At 39.2% G+C, this 22,616-nt stretch overlaps 1 protein-coding gene across 1 annotated transcript in view; it reads right to left on the bottom strand.

Moving 5' to 3' along the window:
* TMEM245 (transmembrane protein 245) overlaps window positions 1-22,616 on the bottom strand; it is a 76,955-nt gene that overhangs the window by 7,549 nt on the left and 46,790 nt on the right. The window contains exons 13-14 of the mRNA XM_035895471.1: window positions 19,503-19,648; window positions 1,764-1,864 (exon numbers count right to left, since the gene is read on the bottom strand). Coding sequence (XP_035751364.1) covers window positions 1,764-1,864; window positions 19,503-19,648 — 247 coding nt within the window. The remainder of the gene's footprint in view (window positions 1-1,763; window positions 1,865-19,502; window positions 19,649-22,616) is intronic.

Genomic DNA, 22,616 nt, shown 5'->3' with positions numbered 1-22,616 from the left:
TTAAATTCCGACACTGTTGCCACACTGGTAGTCCCACTTCTATCAACTGTTGTAAATAAGACACTGAAGAAGTGCCACATAAGGATCTTGTTGTTTTATAGCTATGGTTTAGGAAAAAAAGAAAATTACACTATTCCCCATACAGCAAAGCTTGACCAGCTGTCAGTCATAATGACTTATGTCCAAGTCAGAATAAATTTGAAGTTACACCAATCATACACATTTCAAACTTTTACATAACTACAAATTAGCAACTGTGTGCAAGAAAGTATACAAGCAGAAGTCTCACTGTAACTTACCGGATCTCCTGCAGTCAACCATAATAATGCAGGTAGCACTGTGAGAAACCAGGCAAATATAAAATCCATGACTGACTTACTTCTGTATGCACACACGTATGCACAGGCATACACCCTGCTTATTATCAAATACCTGTTGTAATCTGAAGTGATGCAGTACTGCTGTCATTCTAATTTAATGCAACAGGAATTAATAGAATACAAGAATAATTAAGGTTTTTTTCTCTTTTTTGGTCTCATTAACCAGAACACAAAAACTTTAAAGATTTTGCATGTAGCTGAAAGAAAAAGAACCATTATCTTCTAAACAGGTCTAACAACACCAATGACTTTAAGGTAGTTGCACTTCATAATACATCCATTTCCTATTATATTGGGGTTTGTTGCTTTAGAGCTTCCCCTTTTGTTCCTTCGTACATAAAGGTACAATATTTTTTTAATTACTACTATTATTATTTTCATGGGAAGAGAGGCAAAAGAGGAACAGGTGAGAAGATTTTCTCAGCGCAAACTGTTCAGCCACTTCCAAAGCTAAGATTAAACAATAACAGAAAACCAGAGGCTGGTAATACAGTCAGGCAACAGTACTAAGAATAAGAAGCACGCCCCTATCATGCATTTTCATGATACCACATCTTCCTGCATTTAGGCATCTTGAAAAATCAGCACCTGTCAACTATGGAAGAAACAAAAGCCAAGGCATACAGAATGAAGTTAAAACCTGGAAAGACTTGGACTGAATAGAAGGAAGAATTATATCCATCAAAAGAAACAGACAGGAGAAGTAAAACAGCTGGCAGGGAACGTGTTGCGAAAACAGAAAAAGGCAAGGCTCAGAGATAAGACAGCAATCAGAGACTTCTCTCCACCCTACCCATAGCCATCCTGAAACACCCCTGGAGTAAGTTTTCAGCAGTGCTACATACATACAGTTGGAACTAAAGATTTTGAAAAGAGCAGCTATGAAAAGCTGTACAGTCTTCATAGAATTAGATCTATGGTAGTTTAAATTAACTTTGGAAGAATCAATCAATGCTAAGAAGTTCTTTGGAACCACAGTGCATATCACATAAGTATTAAACTTGTCATAGTATTTTCATAATGTGGTTTGAACAATAAACAGGAAATAAAAATGAGGTTACATATTGAACAGGGAATAAAGAAAAACGTCTGAATAGCTCCTCATTAAGTTCATGCCATAGACTGAGTTCATCAATAGACTCAGGTGTAATGATAAAAAAAGTAGCCAATCCTGCAATTAGAAACTGCCTTAAGACATTTGCACAAATCAACCATATGAAGGCTGCCTATACAGCTCTAAGAGTTGCCCACTTCTGATTTAATGTTTTCTAAAAAATAACTTCAGGACTAATCTTATCAGCAACATTTAATCCTACTGATCTTGTACAATAAATAATTATGTAATATTATCTTTAAACAGACTGTAATTGTTCAAATTCTTACCAGATGGTATGAAGACTATGTTAATCCCAAATATAGTGTGAGTCAGCCAAGTGTAGAGTCCATAGAACCCAGCCATTTTGAGGGAAGCATCAAATACACCTCTAAAACAATCAAAGAAACTCTGTTAAATTTTATTGGCAATGGGATTCTGGGAACTATAAAGATATACACAAGCTGCTTTGAAAAACTGCAAAGCCCTTAGTGGCACAAATAACAGAACTCAAAACATAACACGGAACCCTTTATGCATTTGTTTCCTATGAAAAGAGTCAGCATCCATCATATCTGTCATTTAAGGTACTTAGACACAAAGACCCCAGACTGTTCTTTACTGTACAATGGGTTCCAGGGATAAACTCCTTAAAAGAAACTGCTCAAGCATCAGACCACATCCTCTATCAAAACTAACCTTTTTATCTATGAGAAGCAGTACCATTTTACATACGAACTACTTTTTCTTTGCCCTTTTCCACTTCTACCTGTTCATTCATTTTCTTTATCTGTTTGCATTTCTATACCTGCTCATTCTCATTGGATTAAAACCACTGGTCTGTGAAGTGCAATAGGCTGCTTACTTTCCTACTTACTTACATGGCTTTCTGGATGAAAATAACTGAGCACCTCATATTCATTACTGGATTTTAGCCTCAGTATCTTTATATTCCTAGCTTTTAGGTTACTTACTAGGTTACATTACTAAAAAACAAATAGAAAGCCTGGTAATCTAATTCAATCCTGCTGAGTCTACGTCTAACATGCCACAAAACAAAGTTCTCTCTCAAGTGTGACCACAGCTTCATGAGACAGCAAACAGGCAGCTAAGTGCTGTATCATTTTTACGGCACTCGTGCACTTACACATGTGGAGTATCCTATAACTGAACTGAAACCCTGTGCCTTAGGATTACAATCACAAAAGTTATACTCTAAAACTGGTGTATCTCACCAGCGCATTACACCAGTTTTTCACCCTTATTTGAGAAAGGCATGAAGTTTCCTGAAACCACTATTTTAGCTTGGATCTAAATAACCAAAATATCCTTGAGTTCCTCTCGTCAGAACAGTCCTTAACAGCTACATCGGCGCAGAAGTGGTGGCACGCACAACCTCTTAGCAAAGATAAATGCAAAGCTAAGCTTGCTGATGTTAACTTCCCATTTTACATTCCATGCTTTTAATTACACCACTTGTGTCTTCGCAGTTTTGTGACCTCTGGCAGGAGTGCAGAGATGACAGGAAGACATGCAACAGAAATGAGGGAGCCGGATGATTAGCGCAAAGGTTTTCATTGCACCTTGAAGAAGAACACAGCCTGCACAGAAAGCTGCCCTTTCTGGAACTAAAGCCTCTAAGAGTACAGTTTATCTTCTCTGTTCAGTCGATAAAGCCTTCTAGAAAAGAAACCTCTGCTATTAAACTACTAGGGCAAAATCTTCTCTTCTGAACTACCAGCAAGAATTGCAAGACTCCCAGTTTTTGCATCTTTGGGCACTATCTTCATTATTATTTCCATGGGTGGTTTGTATATTTTTGCCCTCCTTTCCCACCTAAAGGCATGCATGGATTCCCAAATGACCGCTGAATCAAAATCACCTTATTTAAAATTAACCCACTGGAAGTTATGAGTGCATAATAAACCTCACACATCAACACTGTTGTTTAAAATGTGAGATTCTCTTAACAGATTAACTAGGAACAGCTGTTGTCAGCCATTTCCCCCCAAAAAAGAAAGGGAAAATATGGAAAAAAGCAAGCTGTAAAGAATGACCTGAAATAACAAATCCAGCATTTGACAGACAAGTATGTAGTGCGTGAGGAAGGGGAAGGAATATTTACACATATGTGGTGGCCTCAGTGAAAAGAGACTGAATACTTTGCAGTTTAGATAAACTTCTATAATATTAAAATGGGAAATACAGACCAAAATACACAGAATCTACAGATTACGAAGAGTGAAATACTCACCTGTATTTTAGTTATAAAAAAAGTAAGCCTCTGGCATAAAAAAAAAATTGGCAAGGAGGAGAAAAGACCCCAAAAACCAAAGCCACAGTAAGAATGCTAAATGTGAGTTTGCATTAAAAACTCAAGACGTTTTCGTACCTCAGCTACTCAAAAGTCTTAATTTTCTACATTTTCTGGGACATTGAATTCATGTCTACTCTTGCTGAGAATATCAAAGGAACATAATATTTCTGTAACAAGAACCTGTTTATTAACTGATTCTGATAACCAAGTATAAACATCATATAAAAAGAGGGGGGGGGAATAATCACTCTATCAACATTTTATTTAAGGATACCTTACAAAACCAAGAGGGCTAAATATCACTGTAATCCATACATGCAAGTTATCTGTGGTTGGATTTTAAAAATTTAGAACATGAACAACTGCAACAGAGTCTTTGTCAATGGAAGTCTCCTGGCAGCTGGAGAGATGAAGTGCTATCTGTACTGCGGTGATCACGAGGGTGCAACGAAAAAAACCCATCACTTCTCCTGGTTGCACTAAAGATACATTTGTTCCCACTAAACCCTTATGCTTTTGTCAGCCTTGTTGGTATCTTAAATCTTAGACTGGTCCCATAGGAATCCCTTTGCACTATAAAGAAGGTATCTCACAATTTCTGAAACTCTTCATTGGAGACACAAAGTTTTCAACTTTTCTTAATGCAATTTGTCAGGTCCAAAACAAAACCAAAAAGAAAAAACCCCAACATATCCAGAACAATTTGTTAGAAGGAAACATTGAATCTAAATATTTAATAGCATCCATGAGAACCCAGATTTCAACATGCTATAATTAAATATTTGACTAAATATTTTTCCTGTCAATCAAACAGGAGCTATGGCACAAATATATTTCAGTTGTCAAAAATAACTTTAAAACTGTCCTTGAAGTATCTCCTTATTTTTCCCATCAAGATGTTTTCCGTACTGTAGTAAAACTAACAAGGTCTTAACAATTTCTGTAAGTATGCCCCAAAACTACGCTTCAGTATACAGGAGGCGAGGCAAGCCTCTGGCTTGAGGAAGGTATCTGAAGTATCAACTTCACTTGAAATTAAAATAACCATCTACAACTACGGGAAAGACTTACTTTTTAAACAAGCAATCATTTTGGATTTTCCCACAGAGACCACAAGAGAAGGGAAGACAGTCTTCTTATGGTTACCAAAAGAAAGACAACAAACCAGAAAAATTATTCCAACAGCCAGAATGAATTGCTGTGAATGTAACTATGTTAGGGAGTAAACGCAAAACCGTTTCTCATTCATAAGAAAGCATCCAAAACTGCCATTTTAATTTACACAGTTCTAACATTTCGGTTCAGACAAACCTAATTTTTATCCTCAGATTAATTTTATGCAAATTTAAATTCAAGTTCTGCCATGTCTTTTGCTGACACGGTCATGCAGCTTATCAGAAAATTTTACACTAAGTCCATTACTCATTGCAGATGCACTAGTAGAATAACAGAAAAGTTAATCGTGGACCAGTGGGTATGACCTGGTCTGATGTCATCTGCGAGTTGATACATAATCTATTTCAATAGCAAAAAAGCATATACCTCTAAACGACTGCAGAACAGTACAGCATGTCTCTAGCTCCTTGCGTCTAGCACACACAACTAATAAGCCAAAAGGAGAAGGCAGCACACAGTGCTGAGAAGCTGTGAGGTGTCGGGGGTCAGGCAGGAAGCAAGAGGAGGTTACACCTAATTTCATTCTCCTCCTCTCCTTCACCTTTCTTTGTGTCTGCCTCAACTAGTCAGAAAAAAAGCACAGGGGATCATCCTACTTTGTGGCGAGTGTGGCCCAGGAGAACTCTGAAGTACCAGAAGACTCATGTTTGTTACTTCTGTCAGAAAAACTAAGAACCCTATCTTAAAGTCTCTCAAAATTCATATCCATTTGAGCTCATGGTTAAGGCAGCTAAAAAAATAAAGCTGAAAACACTAATCAGAATCTTCATCAACAGCATGCTTCAGCTACTCTGAATCTGTGATACCAGATCTTAAAGATGACATGGTATGCTAGTGCAAACGCTGAATGGATTTATTACCATCTGTAAAATGCAGACCTTCCTGGTGAAATTGTGACAGTACATTAATTTCATCTCTTAATACATTATTGGCATACATACAGCTTCCTTTTATATACAAGAGTAATTGTACGTTTCAGAAATCAGAAAATCCAATTGCTGCTCATGTCTCACTTTGGCACTCTATCGGGATGAACCACTTTACCTCTAAGAGCTGTCATCTGCAAATATGTAATTTATGAACACTTCATGGCAATTTGGTGTAAAGCATACTTAGACATACATATTCCATTTTACTCTGCATTGAAAAGCATGTAAAATTAACAAAAAAAAAAAAAGAGGACATGGGTCATACTTCACATTATTCAGCTTAAAAATTAAGAAACTTCTGTCAAATTGTCAAATGTTTCTGCATAGCTGGCCTAAATATTTTTTTGTTAAAGTTCTTTCTACTTCACCAAAAAGCTAGGGAATGTGCTTGTAGATTTCCCAAGGGCAAGTGCCACCTTTTCATTTTATGAGTTTTGTGGGGTTTAGTGGACTTTTTTCCCCCTCCCCTCTTTTCCTGATTTGCCATAAAAAGCATACAGCTTCCCCTTTGCTTCTACTGAAGTTTACCTTAATGTAAGTGAAGTTCAGGTTCACTTCACAGAGCCTGCAGGTAAGGTCTGTTCACCATTAGCGACACAGTAAAATTTCAAAAATTTCAACCTAATGCTGCAACAACCCCAGTTCAAAGGAAAAAGGTAGAAAAGTGAAGACTCCTGGGATGCAGAACATACCTTGAGCTTCAACTCAAAGCATTTGTTTTTTGACCTCAGTTAATTTGATTTTCTAGATCTCTCTGTTCCCAGAGCACTGGAGGAAAGAAGAACATATGGGCTGAAATTATGAGAATTGGAGTTTTCCAGAGAGATTAGGGTAAGCATACAGTAAGTTCAGAAGAGAGATTTACTGTTTACTGTACTAAATTTATAATGAAGACTTATTGACCCTGGCCGCTGAGTGGGCATAAGAGTAAAAACTAGACAAAAGTGACATTTGTCTTTGGAAACATTTGCAAGAATTAGCATTTCCCTAAATGCCTTACAAAACACGTTACAAGCCAGACAGTGGTTTACAATCCAATTAAAATGCAAGTTTGGTAACAGGAACACATTAAGCCAAAAATACCATTAGAGAAAAAAACCAATTTCACTCTTTCATCATCTTCTTTACACCACTGATGTTCGGTATTTTCCTATATTCTCTAAGAAGACATGACAAGGATTGTATTGTACCTTTGTTGCAAAACCTTCCTGTGTACAGAGCTGACTAATTCAAAATGATGCATTTAGAAACTCCAGCTACTCAATTTCTTTTGAGAATACAACCTTTACATCTTAAAAGTAGAGGGTTCAAGGTATAAAAGCAAATGCAACGCATTCCAAACTTCACAGCACAGTTTCACAATTTATTTCAAATCAGGTTAACTCAGCACTGCCACAAGAGCCCTCCCATTCCCCTCTTCTCAAGCATTCATTTTGGCCCAAACCACCCTTCCTCTGTCTACCTGTCAGCACAGTCTTTTTCATGTGCCATGACGGTTTTTACAATGAATTCAGCTAGTAATTATTTTTTGCTGGGTTAGTTTTAATTAACTAATTCAGCTCTCTACTCCCCATCCGACTCATAGAGCAGGGGCACAAACAGCTGTGTTCCCACCAGGAAAGAAGCCAGCAGACTTGCGGCTGGAGGGCAGGAACCCCTCTTTGCACAACAGTGCTGCCCTACCCCAGCTGAAACTAACAGCCGCTGTCACCATGACTTCAAAACCAAATTTTCATCCTTCAGACACCACCAAGATCTCTTGCAAAAGACAAGCTACCAGTGACAATCAAAGGACAGCTATTATCTCAAAAAGGAATGCATTATTCTCCTTCTACAATGATCCCCAAATTTCAGGTGATCACTGAGAGAACACTGAAGAATTAAAGGACTCAAAGAAGTCCTTTTGCAAAAAAACTCTTAAGCTGTTCTTTGACTCTCTTTAAGGGTTCTGTTAGGAATAAAAAAGACCTTAATTATTTTTCAGGTTCAAATTACACATGAAAATAAGTAAAGAGCAGTAAGATGTATTCCAGCTATGAATAAAGCAGAAGTGGCAGTAAGTGCTTCTTGACAGAATACGATCATCTCAAAAGCAATATAAATATGCAAGTGATTTTCAGAGATGACTCCATGACAAGATTTCAACAGTTTTGCTGTTGAAATGAATTTCTCCTTAGGAATGATACAACTGAACAAAGAGAGGTAACACCTCCAACATATGGAGGCTAGTAATGACACTAATCAGACGAAGTGATACAGTCTTGAACAAAGCATAGGTCCTTGAGATGGTATAACTGATGCAAATATTACACCTCTCAAGGCAGGACAGGGCTCCAGTGACCATATCAAAATTTCAGACTTTTCAACAGGGACAACTAGTCCGAAGGACACAGAAGCAAACAGATTTTCTCATCTAACAGAGAAACATCTACATTCTCTGAAAAAGAACAATTAATATGTAGTCCAACCTGTAAGAAATTCTACATCTGTTTATTTCTTCACAATACTTCTGTATTTGTAGTATTTGTAATTATTTTTAATTACTATTTTGGCCTGTTTTAGTCACATATACCACATTAACTTGCAATTATTCTTCTGAGCAACACATTTGAAAGCGTTAGTTATTTCTCAATCAACTATTTCTAACATTTCCAGATTTTTATCACGAGCAGACCATGCTGCTTACTAAGTGCAACACCTAACTATTCTTAACATGGATCTTGGAATATAACATTTAAAAAGCCAAACTCGTTCAGACCGAAGTCTGTCTAGCTACCATCCCATCTCCAGTAGAGGCCAGAAGCAAACACTAAGGGAACAAAAGAAATATGACAAATGTATTTAACAATTCACCTTCCTTTTTTTTTTTTTTTTTTTAACCTGCTTGCTTGTTTTTAGATGATCCAATTATTTTATGTTGGAAGAGAGGCCAGAAGCAAACACTAAGGGAACAAAAGAAATATGACAAATGTATTTAACAATTCCCCTTCCTTTTTTTTTTTTTTTAAACTGCCTGCTTGCTTTTAGATGATCCCAATATTTTATGTTGGAAGAGACCATGAGCAGTCCAACTCCAGTCATCCTTTTCACACTGGTTCTGATTTGTCAGACCTCAATTGTGTAACATCCTTTTTCCAGGCTGAAGTGTCCTCACCAGCTCAGTCATTCCTCGTACCTTCATTCCTCTCATCAGTCCTGTTGCCCTCCTAGGCTTTCTGAGATGCAGGAACCAAAATGCCACACAGTAATTCAAGGGTATAGGCAAACCATAGATTCATACAATGGGAGTAATACTCTGTGTTTCGGTTGTCTTTGTCTGTTGTAACAAATCTTAATGTTTGATATGCCTGGCAGATGTCTAAGTATTACCAAGCACTGCCTACCTGAAAATATAGCTCCCAAGTGGAAACAGTCAGCACAGAGGCCATCAGTTTATGTGTGAAGTTAGGACTGGTTTTCACCTGCATGCATCACTTTTATCTACACTACATTTTGTCAGTCATTTTATTCCCTAGTCACTGATGTCTTCTAACTGAGTTTGTCTACAAGCCTGCTGCAATTCCATAATCAGCCCTCACCCTTACTAGCTCAAATAGTTTTGCAGCATCAGTAAGGTGTTCCTCCCCACTTCCTTCCCAGGACAATTATGAATAGACGGGATAGTAAAGGTCCCCACATCAAAACCATCATTTCCTCCTACCCTCCTGTTTCTTACCTTTTTAACTGACTATTTTTCCATGCAGAAGCCTTCTCTATTATCTCATCACTACTTAATTTTCTTGAAAGTCTTTGGAAAGAGATGCTGTTAAAAGCCTTTATGAAACTTCAGTAGAACATAGCAGCCAGATCAACTTATTAATGGCCTTGCTTGCTGACCACTTCAAAAAATATGAAGAGTAAGGCAGAACTTCTGTGAAAACGCCATTGATTCTTCACAACTAAATCATATTTACCAGGTGCTTGTATTTCCTTAACTTTAGTTCCTACTGAGATGCACAGTACTGATGTCCAACTTACATGTCTGTACGTCCTGGGTTTCCTGGAACTTTTTTTTTTTTTAATTTTGTCCTTGAGTTTTCTTTCGTGAGTTAATATCATCCCCTCCCAGCAATCCACTATTGCTCATTTTGTCTGTTTCTTCTACAACCGCTTCTACAGTCACTGTAATTTCTGAGAGATTCTGCTGCAGCTCACCCGTAAGAAGGGTTTTAAAATGTGACTCCCTCCACTTACCTCCACAGCAACGAGCAACATAGCATCAATTTACCTCCCCCTGCAACAGCCTGCAGCAGCCTTGTTCTTGCTGACTACTCCTTGTCATCCCTCAGCCCCCCTGAGTGCTTCTTGCTCCTGCTGCATATGAAATATGGTATTTTGGTTTAATAGCATTTTGCGGAGCTTTGAGCAAACGAATCAAACTCCCTCCCCCCCTTCCTTTAGGCCTATTTCTATGCGCTGAAGATTCTGATCCTTCTGTTTTATTCATTTAGCTAAAACTTCAGCTTTTTAGAGGATAGTTTCTCATTTCCCGTGGCCTTTTGTTACTCTGCTGTTCAGCTACGCAGTCAGCCTTCCCTTTAGCCTTACTGAACCCTTTCTTAGCTGACAGCATGCACTGGCACTGTACACTGAACATGTACTATTCTCCACACCACTTGTAAGGATGTAGTTCCTTTAGATCCCCATTTTAGCTTGAAAAGTTCATGAATGAGAGCAACAGCTAACTGGACTCAATAAAGCTCAAAATCCATTGCGGTCTTAGATTAAGAAACTGCCAGTCTGTTCAGATTATTACTATTATAAAATCATGAATCACAAGCATAGGGAAGAGGGTATTTTGATTGCTTATGCTGGTGGAGAGAATAAATAATGGTTTGACCTTATAATTCAACCTAATATGACAAAAAAGCAAAAAGCTAAAGCTGCAACGTTAAATCTTTGAAATGTCAGGAAATCCTGAAGTTTTATATCAGCCTTCACGCTGTCTTCTTACATTACAATAAATCTCTATCTTAAATGGCAGAAAGCTAACCAAGGTTATACTAACGTATACTGCAACCTTAAATACATACATATCAAGAATTATTAGATATGCAAGCATAGGATCCTGCAATATGTTATATTAGAGATAATTCTTATAGTATCCCTTTATTCTTAGAAAAGCCTGATAGAAGATCTCTTCCCTCTATATTTAATAATTCTTCCAGCATCCCTTGTCCTTCCATCCCTCCCAGTTAGCTACTAGGCCTGCCTTAGAAGCAAAGAGAAAACTAACTGGCTGAGCCGAATTCCAGATGCAAGTTAAGTGTCACAGTTTTTACTGATACAGTCTATGTCACATAGCAACTAAACTTTCATTCAAATAAAGATTGTTAAGTTCTGACACAGAAATCATTGTTTAAGAAAAATGTTGGTGTTGTAGAAAAAGCAGCGTATACACATAATTGCATAGGTGCGATACATAATTAAAGGACTAGTATCCAAGATGCAATGTAGTTACATTATTCTTAAAGATTGCATGCAAATCTGCTTATGTGTTTAAACGTGTGCACGCGCGTGCACACACACACTAACCCACATCCTTTATGTGTTTACAGATACCTTCAGTCTTAAACAAGCTGGACAGGCACAGAGTTACAAACTACAAAAATGCACAAAGAGAAATTGCTGTCAGAACATACAGAATGCACCCTCTAGAATATCAAAGAAACAAATGTCAGAATATTGGCACTGTTCAATATAAACCAAAGAAGCCCTCAATAACCCGCCAATGTGTTTGGAAATACACTATACCAGTCTGCATGGCACAGAGAACAGAACTGTTTCAGCATTTACGTAATCGCACGAATTAGGGGTAGTAAATTGCAAAATTCCTACAAACTTTGTGACATGCTTGACCCAAATCATGTGTGTACAATAATGAACATTTTTTCATAGTTTCAGGTAAATTTGGAAAAAAGAGTAAAGATTAAGCAGGAGCAAATGGTTATTTTCTGAAATTTTCTTGGAGTATCTTTTTCTTTGAATAACTTTTTAAAATCATGTGTACATAAAGCAACATACAGAGCTGTCGTTTAATAAGAACCAAGTACTTCTGGTATAAAAGAAAAAGGAAATACAGGTAAAGACAAATCTTTTTTTTTTTTTTTGCATCTAGGAGAATATTTACAACTACAATAGTGGTATGAGCGAGTCATGTGGTTATTGCTACTAAAGCCATCAGCTGAAAAATGCTACTATCCATCCCACTAGGATAATCAGGTTACAGCTCCTGTCAGATTGGGTTTGCAAATGTACTGAAACAATGTGGCATCTCTTCTAGATTTATAGACTACATTCTACTCTTTTCAGTAACTCAACTGAAACATTCCTCTCCTCCATCTAATTAAAAAAAAGAAAACCCAACCAAAAACCCGTTACTCCCGGTTTTAGACTAGGAAATTATTTCATTAAGACAGAATCATTTTCCATCTATTCCCATCTCATAACATACACCATAAGAAGAGCTTATAAAATTCCAGTAAGGTCCTGTTAAATGCATTCCTGTGACAAAAGAGGTTTTCTGCAAGAGAGATTCCTGCTACTAAAGGACATACATTGCATGCAAAAACTCAGTCAAAACATAATCAGTTAACAGTTGCCTCTGAAAAATTAATCCGAAAGACATTATTAATGTTGCAGTAAAATAAACAGGATTACACATTTTGCTTTTTCTAAGCATTAGCTTAACATGCTGGAAGATTATTGTTTTCTGTGGGAATTGTATCACCATCTCATTTTCTCCATCATTACTGCTGGGATGCCATAGCAAACCAACTAGATGCTTAAAAAAACTGGGGTCTTTTTGTTTATTTGGTTATTTGCATAGTAGTCCATTTCAGATCTCTTTAAATAAATAAGAGTTGAAAAACCAGTAACAACCTACTTCAGCCATCAAAGCACTATAGGTTTTCTTCATATCAAATCTCTCTGACTTTGTGGCAAATTTCAATTAAGGATATCCCTCTTTAGAAACGCCTAATATTTTAAGTAACTTTTATATAACCAATGAAAAATCTGATCAAATTTGAGGTCTACATGGCAAATGAAGAAAATGAAACAAGTAATGATAACCCTTCTCAAATTGAAAACAAACAGTACTCATCTTCCTGGCATTACAGAACAAACTTCCACTAACACGTTTCAAGGCATCGCTCAAAATACTGATCTGGGTTTAAGACCATTTCACAATGTAATTAGGCCCCACCAAAATTGAAAGCTGCAGTAACTTTAAGCCACAGCCATACCCGTGTGCATGCACTCATGTGAAAGTATCGCACACACTAAATTGCACTGAGGCCGTGACAACATGCAACTTAGTAATGTGCAATATCTCCACCAGAGCAAGCAGAATGGGAGCTTCAGGGAAGAAGGGTATGGTGCATTCAGGAAGAGAACGACATGCTGCTCAGGGAAAGGAGAATGGTTCAGGCAAAGGTGTGCATGCTACTACTTTGGAGACCTGTGAATTGGAGAACTACTGCTTCATCCATTCAGGGGAGGGGAAAAAGAAAAAATAAAAAGATCCAGACAAGAACACCACCTCCCTATTTCAGGGGGAAAGGACATATTTTTCCTACTAATGCAGTGAGGTAGGCGACTTATGAATTAACTTGATTTTACAGAACCTTCCTGAACAAAGCAAATCTCAAAACTGGTATGTGCAGATGAAGATTTCCCACCGACCCTCAAAATACTACATTATTGATCTAATTACAATGAAAAATTTCACTAACTAGTATTGTGAACTAAAATGATCTAAATCCAGTAAACCAGTCCAAGTGGTTCTTGCATTTCTAAAGCAGGTAAACTTCCTAACCCTGACAGAGAGTGCTGCCGAAAGAATTCCTGCAGCTCAGCCTACTCTGGCATAACCCTTCTGCCCCGGTCACCAGCCCCCTCCCTATTCCCCTTTCTCCACTGGTCCCTGTAGTTGCCTTCTAGTAGTTTCAGTGAAAGAAAATAATGTATTTACTATATTCACACCACTGCCAGTCAAGGAGACTCTTGCACATGATGAAGGTGCAATACTACGTTCAGAATTCATCGCAGTTTTGTGCTGATACCCACTTATGTAATATGGAAAACAGGAAAAAATAAAAATTAAAAAACAAAAAAAAAGGACAGAACAGAGGAAGGGCAAAAGGCAAAGGGCACATGGAACACTTATCAAGAAGAAGAAATAATAATGAAGTGTGGCCACAGCAAGAAAGTTAAAATTGGAGTGAGAAAGACCTGAGATTTGATTGCAAATCAAGGAAAAAGAGAAACAGATCAACCAACTGGGCATGAAAGACCAAAACTATTAGACAACAGCAGCTCTTTTGCTACTGAGGCATTCATGATTATTAACATTTTCCTAAATTTTTATTTCCCACCTCATTTGCAGGCAATGACACAAGAAATTCCAGCATGGAATTTGGCATTCCGAATTTTGAATGAGTTGCTCTGTTCAAAGTCGCACCAGTACTTCACCCATCAGTCAGAAAACCCTGTGGTCACAAGTGATCTTCCTCCGAAGCTTTTTGGCAAAGTCAAGGTCAAACACCCAGCTTACAAAAAGAATTACATTCGCAACACGGGGAAAGACCAAACCAGCAGGAGGCCACCCCCTGCGTTTCCCTTTGCCTCCTTGTCCCGGGACAAGCCTAGAAAGAATTAATTACGTTCCCAGGCTGAGAAGTTCCACCCTGAGCAACAGCACTTCTTGCATCCCTCCCTCTCCTGTGGGTGCCTAAAGTATAAGAAAAGCAAGAGCTACATGAAGATGAAGCCAGACACTCCGTGGCAGTGCACAAAGACTAGCAACAGATCAAGCACAGATATTGAGACAGCTGTTGCTTTGGAAAAGCAGAAGACTACACTTCTGCCAGGAAGAAGTGCTGGACTTCACCCTTAAGGTCCCTTCTAGGTGTTTCATTAGAAGTTCAAGACTCAGCAATAAACCCACCCCAAACAACAACAAAATAAAACTAGTACAAGATGTGTCCTCTCTTATTTGGCACTTTGGCAACTTCATCTAGACTCCTCTGTACCCTCCTGGTCTCCACAGTTCAGGAAAGATTTGTTATGGGCCCCGCTGAAATTCTTTGAGAGTGTAAGGGGCACACAAAGAAGCTGTGCTATATTTCACAGGCCCAAACCTACCATTTCTGGCAGTTACCTTCTACTGAAAAGTCTGCTCTACATTTTATATATGCACCCTCTTCAACAACGTTTTGGAGGCATCTTTCAGGATGCTGCTCTACAATTTCACCTACTCGACCTGAAGGAAAAAGAAAAGAAAAAAACAAAACCAACTCGGAAAAACCAGGTATGCACCTTCTGCTCAGATAACATGCCCATCACTAGACCAAGCTGGCATTAACGAGGCAAACAGTTTGCATTTGGACTCAGAGGAGACCAACTTTTCATAAAGTACTGGCAGGATCTTACCACTACATGAGTTTCAAGCTTGGGGCCTCAATCTACTTTTAGACCCCCTAAGATACTGCTGCCACCATCTTGCTGAAGGGAGCCCAGGCACAGTGCTACAGTGTCATGTCAGAGCTATTGGAGGCATCAGGAGCAACCAATCTGCCAGGCAAAAGCGTGGAGCCCATGGAGGTGGATCCACCTCAAGACGAGGAAGAGACAATGAAAGTGGGATGACCTGGCACCACACCAGCGCACCCTGCTCCATCCATGAGACTGCACCAATGGCATCGCAGGTGTACCTGGCCAGCTCCCCAGCGGCAGCCCAGCCTCCGCACCCAACAGTGGCTAGGAGAAGACAAAATGTGTGGACATCTCGCAGACTCACTGCAATGCCTCCCGCAGACTCACTGCAATGCCTCCCGCCAATAAACAGTTATTTTGTGGACTGTCAATGATTGCCTGGGCCCTTCTTTCCCATCCCCCCTCCACCGTGAACAGGTGCCATCTCTTCTGCACCGAGCCCCTGGCTTCCATCAAGCTGCTGTCTTCCCCAGACAGCAAGGGACATCCACACCAGCTGCCCTGCCCTGCCCAGGTGGGAAGGGACACCCACAACCTTGTGGAAGGTCGCCTGTCCCACTACTGCCCAGGCCCTTACTTCAGGCCATCACCAGCATCAGCCCCACCACTCACCCGAGGCATGCCACCACCACGGGTGGCATTTGTCCTGCTGAGCACAAGCCCTCTCACCCTGTAGTCCCCTTCTCCTGCCAATGCCTCACCCACTCGGATACCATGGGAGGTTGTGTCATGGGCCTTGATCAAGTCTGAGGAAATGGCAGTAACTGCTCTCCCCTGGTCCTGCTAGGACAGTCACCTCCTCAAAGCAAGGTTTGTGGTTGTCCCAGCACAACTTGTCCTTGGTGAAGCTATGCTGGGTGTTCCCTGACGGCACCTTGTCCTTCGCGTGCCTCCAAGTCATCTTCCATCATTCACTGCTCTGCCCTTGTACCACTAGGCTAGCCAAGCAAAGTCTTGGGTCAAGCATGGCATTACTTGCCCTTGGTGAATCCCTGTTCGTTCCCTCCACCTGATATGCGCTGCTGGCATTTTGCCTCCCTTCTGTCCTGGACGAACAGGTTTCCTATCAAAGGCTGGGAGGACATTTCATCACATGGCTTGCAGCAGGTAACTCTTGGATTCCTTTCAGCTTCTTCAGAACTCATGCAGTGTCACCACAGCTGCATCTTTTTTTCTCCCTCAAGTGCAAATTTAACATCTGAGGTATTGTGATGGAAACAGTCAACTTCAACACTTGGCTTAAAACAGGCTGGAAAGCTGTTCTCAGTCCAGAGCAGCTCAAAAAAAATCAATCCACGTGAACAGAGAACTGTCACTATCTTTACAAACTCATCACCAAGGGAGTTAGAAAAATATTTACAAATCTATAGCTACTTATAGGCAGGACAACAAAAATCACAGCACATCTTCAATGAGAGGAACTGCAATGGGAAAAGGTCTTGGTTTGATTAGGTGCTTGTTGGATAACAGCTTCAAGTTAAGGGATTTCTTGAGCTACAGAAACTGTTTGCTGATTGCCCTCCACTTCCTTCGCTCTTACTCTTCTCCAAGGAACAAACTTCCTTGATTGTATCCAAGTCCCCTAGTGCTTTGCACAAACACGTTTTAAGTAGAAGAGCAACTTAAGTGACTGACATGGGCCAAAAGACACGAAAATACTCTTCTTCCATGAGCAACAGAGATGTAACTGCATCTCTTGACAGGAGGATCCCTGCCCTCCAGACAGGACTAGTTAGATGCACTCTTAGCTTTGTGCACATGCTATGTACTGCTGAAGAATGATGGGAGCTGGAACACAGCTGGTGACTTTCAAGATTTAGAACCTGGTCTTTCTATGCTTTTGGTCAACTTGAATGCATGAGTATTTTGAGGCTGAATTCACGTTGCATAACGCTGTCATAGTCTAATAATGAAAGCGACTACAGAAGCTTCATTATTTGATAATTCACAAATGGAGCCTCTTCCTCCCATCCTACCACCAAACATTAACATTCACTTTGCACGCCTTTTATAGATGAGGTGAACAAGCCAGTTTTAGATTCCTACCCCTCTAGCAACAACTCATCTTCAAAAACAAAGGATAGCTGCTACTTTGTGACAGAAGAAATGGCTTGCAGTGGCAATTGTTTTTCATACGGCAACAAATTGGGTATGCATAAACTCATGGGCACTTGTTACTATACTCTTCATATTTACATACTGAAGATCACAATAAGCATTGAGTGGAATGCAAGCTAATCTAGATGCATTACAATAAATCTTTAGGTACAACTGAGCAAGAGAGAGGAAATTCTGAAAATCTCAGAAAAAGCATTCCAAAGAATTCAAGTAAGACACAAAGTACAAGCTACTCCAAACAAACAGATATGACTGACTGATTCAGGCTGCCTTAGCGAACACATAGACTGAGTTCTCTTGTATGTGACAAGCGGCTTCACATTCCACATTCTCCAGACACTGGCTTTTTCTCATCGTATTTGCAGTTACTGATGCATGCTGGCTCTTTCCAACTCATTTTCCTGTGGCTTCTCTAACACTATTTTCTTTCTTTCCACCATTCTAAACTCTGACAAATACCTTGGGTCACCTGTGTCACAGGCCTATAAACTTAAAATTGCATTTAATACAACCCTCCTTGCAGTCTATCCACACCCAGAGAAGCCATATCCTATTTTTTGACACTGCTCCCCTTTACTAAGGGCTAAAGAGAACAATTCGTGAGACAAGTTTCAGTTTCTAAATCTGCTCGCGTTCTTCAGAAGAGGTAGGACCAAGATATTAACCATGTGATCAATGACAACCCAGTAGCAGTCACTCAAGAGAAGGGCTATTAACTTTTTGGCAGAATTCCAAATCTGTTGCTTTCTACCTGGATTGCCCATTCATTTCAAATGACTACAGCAGTTGCCATTGTTGTTCACAACCTTACAGCATGATATAGCTTTCTCACTCTTAAAATGTACCCAGAAATGGCTTAATTCCAGTAACAGATAACAACACTCCCTTGTAAAGTACACCTAAGAACAATGGCAAACATTTGGCAATGAGTTTGGACATGGCTGGTTTAAAGTCTATTCATGTTTTGTATTTATGCGCAAGGTGACACAGAAAGCAGTGGTCTAAGAGACAATGACTGTAGAGAATTTAGCATGGAATCTGTTGACTTTGCCCAGTCTATCAACTGTTTCAAAAAAGTGAGCTATGACTTAAACACCTTATTTAAAATCCACTTACTATGTTACCAATATGTTAGTGTTTCAAGCTGCTAACAACAGGTGAAAGCTGACAGTTTCATTCATCTGTGACACATGAAATACATTACTGTACCCCAAATACTGCTTTATTGTGAGATCTCAGTGAACCATATTTAAAAACACAAAAAGAATCTTCCTTCAATTACTGTAGTAGTTTAGAAGTTAAACATAAGAATGGTAACTAAGCATGAAACACTGTGGATGCACTCCGGAGGTGCAGTACAGTAGTATTTTAAGCGGGATCAGGAGAGCGTTCCCCGGTTGCTCACTTTGGTGTAATTTGGTTCACGGAGATCACAAACTAGATTTCTCTCAGATGAAACTGAACTGGAAAATGCACTCCAGGAGCATATCTAATACACTCCAGCTGCAAATGGGTACCTAGTCCCCAAGATTAGACTAAAAATAGTTCAAACTAAGTAAGTCTGAAATGCGTGCAGCACAGATGTCCAGTCCTCCATTTCTACTGTTTTGCTGTATGAATCTCCTCCTAGTGAGCTGCACTAGCTGTTAATACCAACACAGCTGCAAACACACTGCTTCCTGATGGGTTAGGGACGTGATGGGCATTACCAGTTTTATAAAATGCTAGTATTCGCTACAGGACAGACCTCTGAAATTTTTCTGAGGCAAGTCTAATCAAATTGCTCTTTTAACCATCAAGGGGGGAAAAATCATCAAGGTGAGGTTTGTGAAAATCTTTTGAGATTTGCAACTCATCTTTGAAACATGAGCTGTTGCAATTGCTAAGTATTTGTAGTTGAACATCAAATTTAAAAGAGAATTTTCCAAAATGGCAAGAAATCAACGACATACCTTATTGCTTCCTCCACAGATTGGCCAACTATATTTGAGGAGGGACCCGGCTGAGACAAAGGTGTCAGGCTTATCACCCACTTTACTGGCTTGTAGTACTCATCACTGGAACTCAATAGGTAGAACAGTGTGGTCAGAAAAATCACCTGCAAAACGAATTGGAGTTTTAAATTAAAAGGCAACAAATACTTTCCAGAACTACAGTATGCAGTTACGCTTCAGATATTGAACTTCATTGGAAAGGCACAAAATACTGTTCTACAAGCTTAGATTTAGAGAAACACACAGAGCTAGAAGAATAATTTTCTCCCCTGGTCCACAAAGGACTTAATAGGTATAGCTAAACGTTATAAAACTTTTAGCCCTGTTCAGCCTCTTCCCAAAGCCACATCTAGATCAAACAACTAGAATGTTCTAGATCAACATCATCTAGATCTAGTTGGTTTTTTCCAGCATGTTTAGCAGCTCAAAGAATTGCTGAATAGTAACATCTATTTTTAAAAAAAACCAAAAAAAACCAACACAAAAAAACCAAAACCACACCAGCAAAAACCTGCCAAATAAATCTGAGTTGTCTCAAGAGTCATTATGCAGCTGGGTATCAGATAAGAATTAAACAAAAACTCACAAACAGAAAATTTGTAACACTTATTAGGTTGGCAATCTTGACTGAATACTCCTTCTGTGAGTTTGAAGATGAGTCTCAGTGATGGCAGTTCCATTGTTTCAGTTTAAAGACCAAAAAAATACAACCAGATTGTATTAGCTTCCCGTATGTTGCAGTCCACTGTGTTTTCCTTATTTTCCCTGTTAGTGGGCTCAGCAACTTCTTGGGGCTAAGCATACATCACAGAAACATGTCCAGCTTACAATAGAGTACCTCAAAAAAGGAAAATCAATTCTATATGCTCCAATGGTAAACTGTGGCTTATATTTGCTTTATCTGCAAGCCTTAAGATCTTTTTTCTTTCTTCCCAAGATTAAAAAGAATTCTTTTACCTTCCTTATTTCCAACCTACTCGTATGCTAGAATAAACTGCTTTTTAATCTTTTGATAAGCTGAACAGACTGACCTTTGTAAATCTCTTACTTTCAAGGATTTTATCCTCCAGTCTGCAGACACCGCATGCCCTTTTCCTGTATTCTCTCTGAACATGCTCAGAAAAAAATGCAGACAGCACAACATGCAGTATTGCATTACTAGTCTCAAGAATGCCATGCATTTGTCTCTCTTCCCAATTCCTTTCTACTCAGTGAAATATTACTACTACTTCTCCCCACCCTCCCAGCCTTTAACTTGGAAGTCACACTCAGCTGTTCACCTACTGTGACCCCTTTCCAAAATGTCATATATAGGTGTAGGCGGTGTTCAACCTTCCCAGGTATGTAACTTCTGCCCTGGGCGAAAAACCAATCTATCAACTAAAACAAGTCATTACATCAGCACATTTAAGCTGTTAACATTCATTTTGAGATTGTTGAAAAAACCAACCCCTGAATTAGGCCTTGGTTTAACAGGAAATAACACAGTGCCGGCAGCAAAATCAGATATGTTTTGTTATAATTTCAAATGAGTAAATTTTAAAACCTGAATCAGCTTTTAGATTAGGCCTTGGTTTAACAGGAAATAACACAGTGCTGGCAGCAAAATCAGATATGTTTTGTTCAAATGAGTAAATTTTAAAACCTGAATCGGCTTTTAGCATCCTCTGTAATGCTGCAAGTATGGTTATTTGCTCCTTGATAGTGCCTGCCATTTCTCCTAAGCTACTGTAGTATTTCCTGATTTCAGTACAAAACTCCCTATACTGAAGCAGGCATCCAGGTGGTGGTTTGTCTTACTTCCACTGGGATCTGGCTATAGATCCTTCTTGCAGTGCAGTTTTCAACACAGAAAGTAGCACATCGCTCCAAGTACAAAATCTGCTCCTCCTGACACTTACAAAAAGCAAACTGAAAAAACAGCTCCACTGGCTCTTGTTTTATTAGGACAGCCTCAGATAACTTCTGAAGATGTTGCCTTTTGAAAAGAATACGGCAGCCAGGGAATGAGCAAATTAACTGCAGCAAACAGGCAAAGCTTGATTCCCTGTGGTATGAGAAACATACAGGGCTGACTTGAGGCAGGCTATGAATAAGAGCTGGGGATTAGTTCAAGTGGCAACAGGCACAGCACCTGTACTGACTGGAAAAGCTGTTCTTCCCCAGTGTATACAGAATAAACTTGCTTTCTTGGGGAGTAACAGCACGCCAACATACACATATTCCACCTGAACTGTAAAAGCCAAAGTGACAACCGGGGATGAACAGCAATGGAATAAAATTGTGTTAAACTGAACTACAAGCTAGGAAGAGATACAAACTTAGCTCAATTCCTGTTAAGACAAGATGCATGTAACCACAGCACCATACAAAATCAAATGAATTTTAGATTATCAGCATTTTTGGAAATTAACGTATTTGCTTTAGCTCAATAGGTACAGAAATGCAAAAAGAAGCAGTAGTCACAGAATATAATAATTTATTATCAAGTGGCTTGCTGACTCTTCAAACAAGTAGAATAGCCTCGATAGTACATTCAGCAGCAAAAAGATACGTCCTACCCTATGTCAACCAGAGTCTGAAAATTTTCAGACCTCTTTTACAGGATATCTGAGATTTCAGACATTACCTAAATTGTTTCCTAAGCAACAGTCCAAGAACTTGCTGATGACTATGAGGAGGAAGTCACCAAAGATAAAGTAACACATCTTCCCATTGTTAAACAATTGATGGATTACTATTTCTCGCAGTAGAATTTGTTCTGTAGCCCAAAATGTTAAATACTCTAATTTGAGGGGGGATAGACTGCATTCAAGGAGAAAGCTATGGGTAAACACTCTATACTAAAATTACTATTCAGCATTTCTGTGTATATCAAGAAACACAGGACTTAATTGTTTGTGCATCAGGTCCATAGGCTGGGAAAATATTTTGGTATCTGCTTTTCATACTCAATTTTCTGCCCAAACCCTTTGTCCTTGGTTTGTTTTGATTTTTTTTCAGCATCAAAAATTTACGTATCCCCTGCAGGACTGTAGATGCCCATCAGGCAAATGGAGCTTCTCTCTTCCG

Source organism: Egretta garzetta, unplaced genomic scaffold (genome assembly GCF_000687185.1).
Source record: "Egretta garzetta isolate BGI_Z169 unplaced genomic scaffold, ASM68718v1 scaffold405, whole genome shotgun sequence".
NCBI lineage: Eukaryota > Metazoa > Chordata > Aves > Pelecaniformes > Ardeidae > Egretta > Egretta garzetta.
The sequence above is the reverse complement of the archived record's forward strand: the minus strand, read 5'-3'. Positions and strand labels throughout refer to the sequence as shown.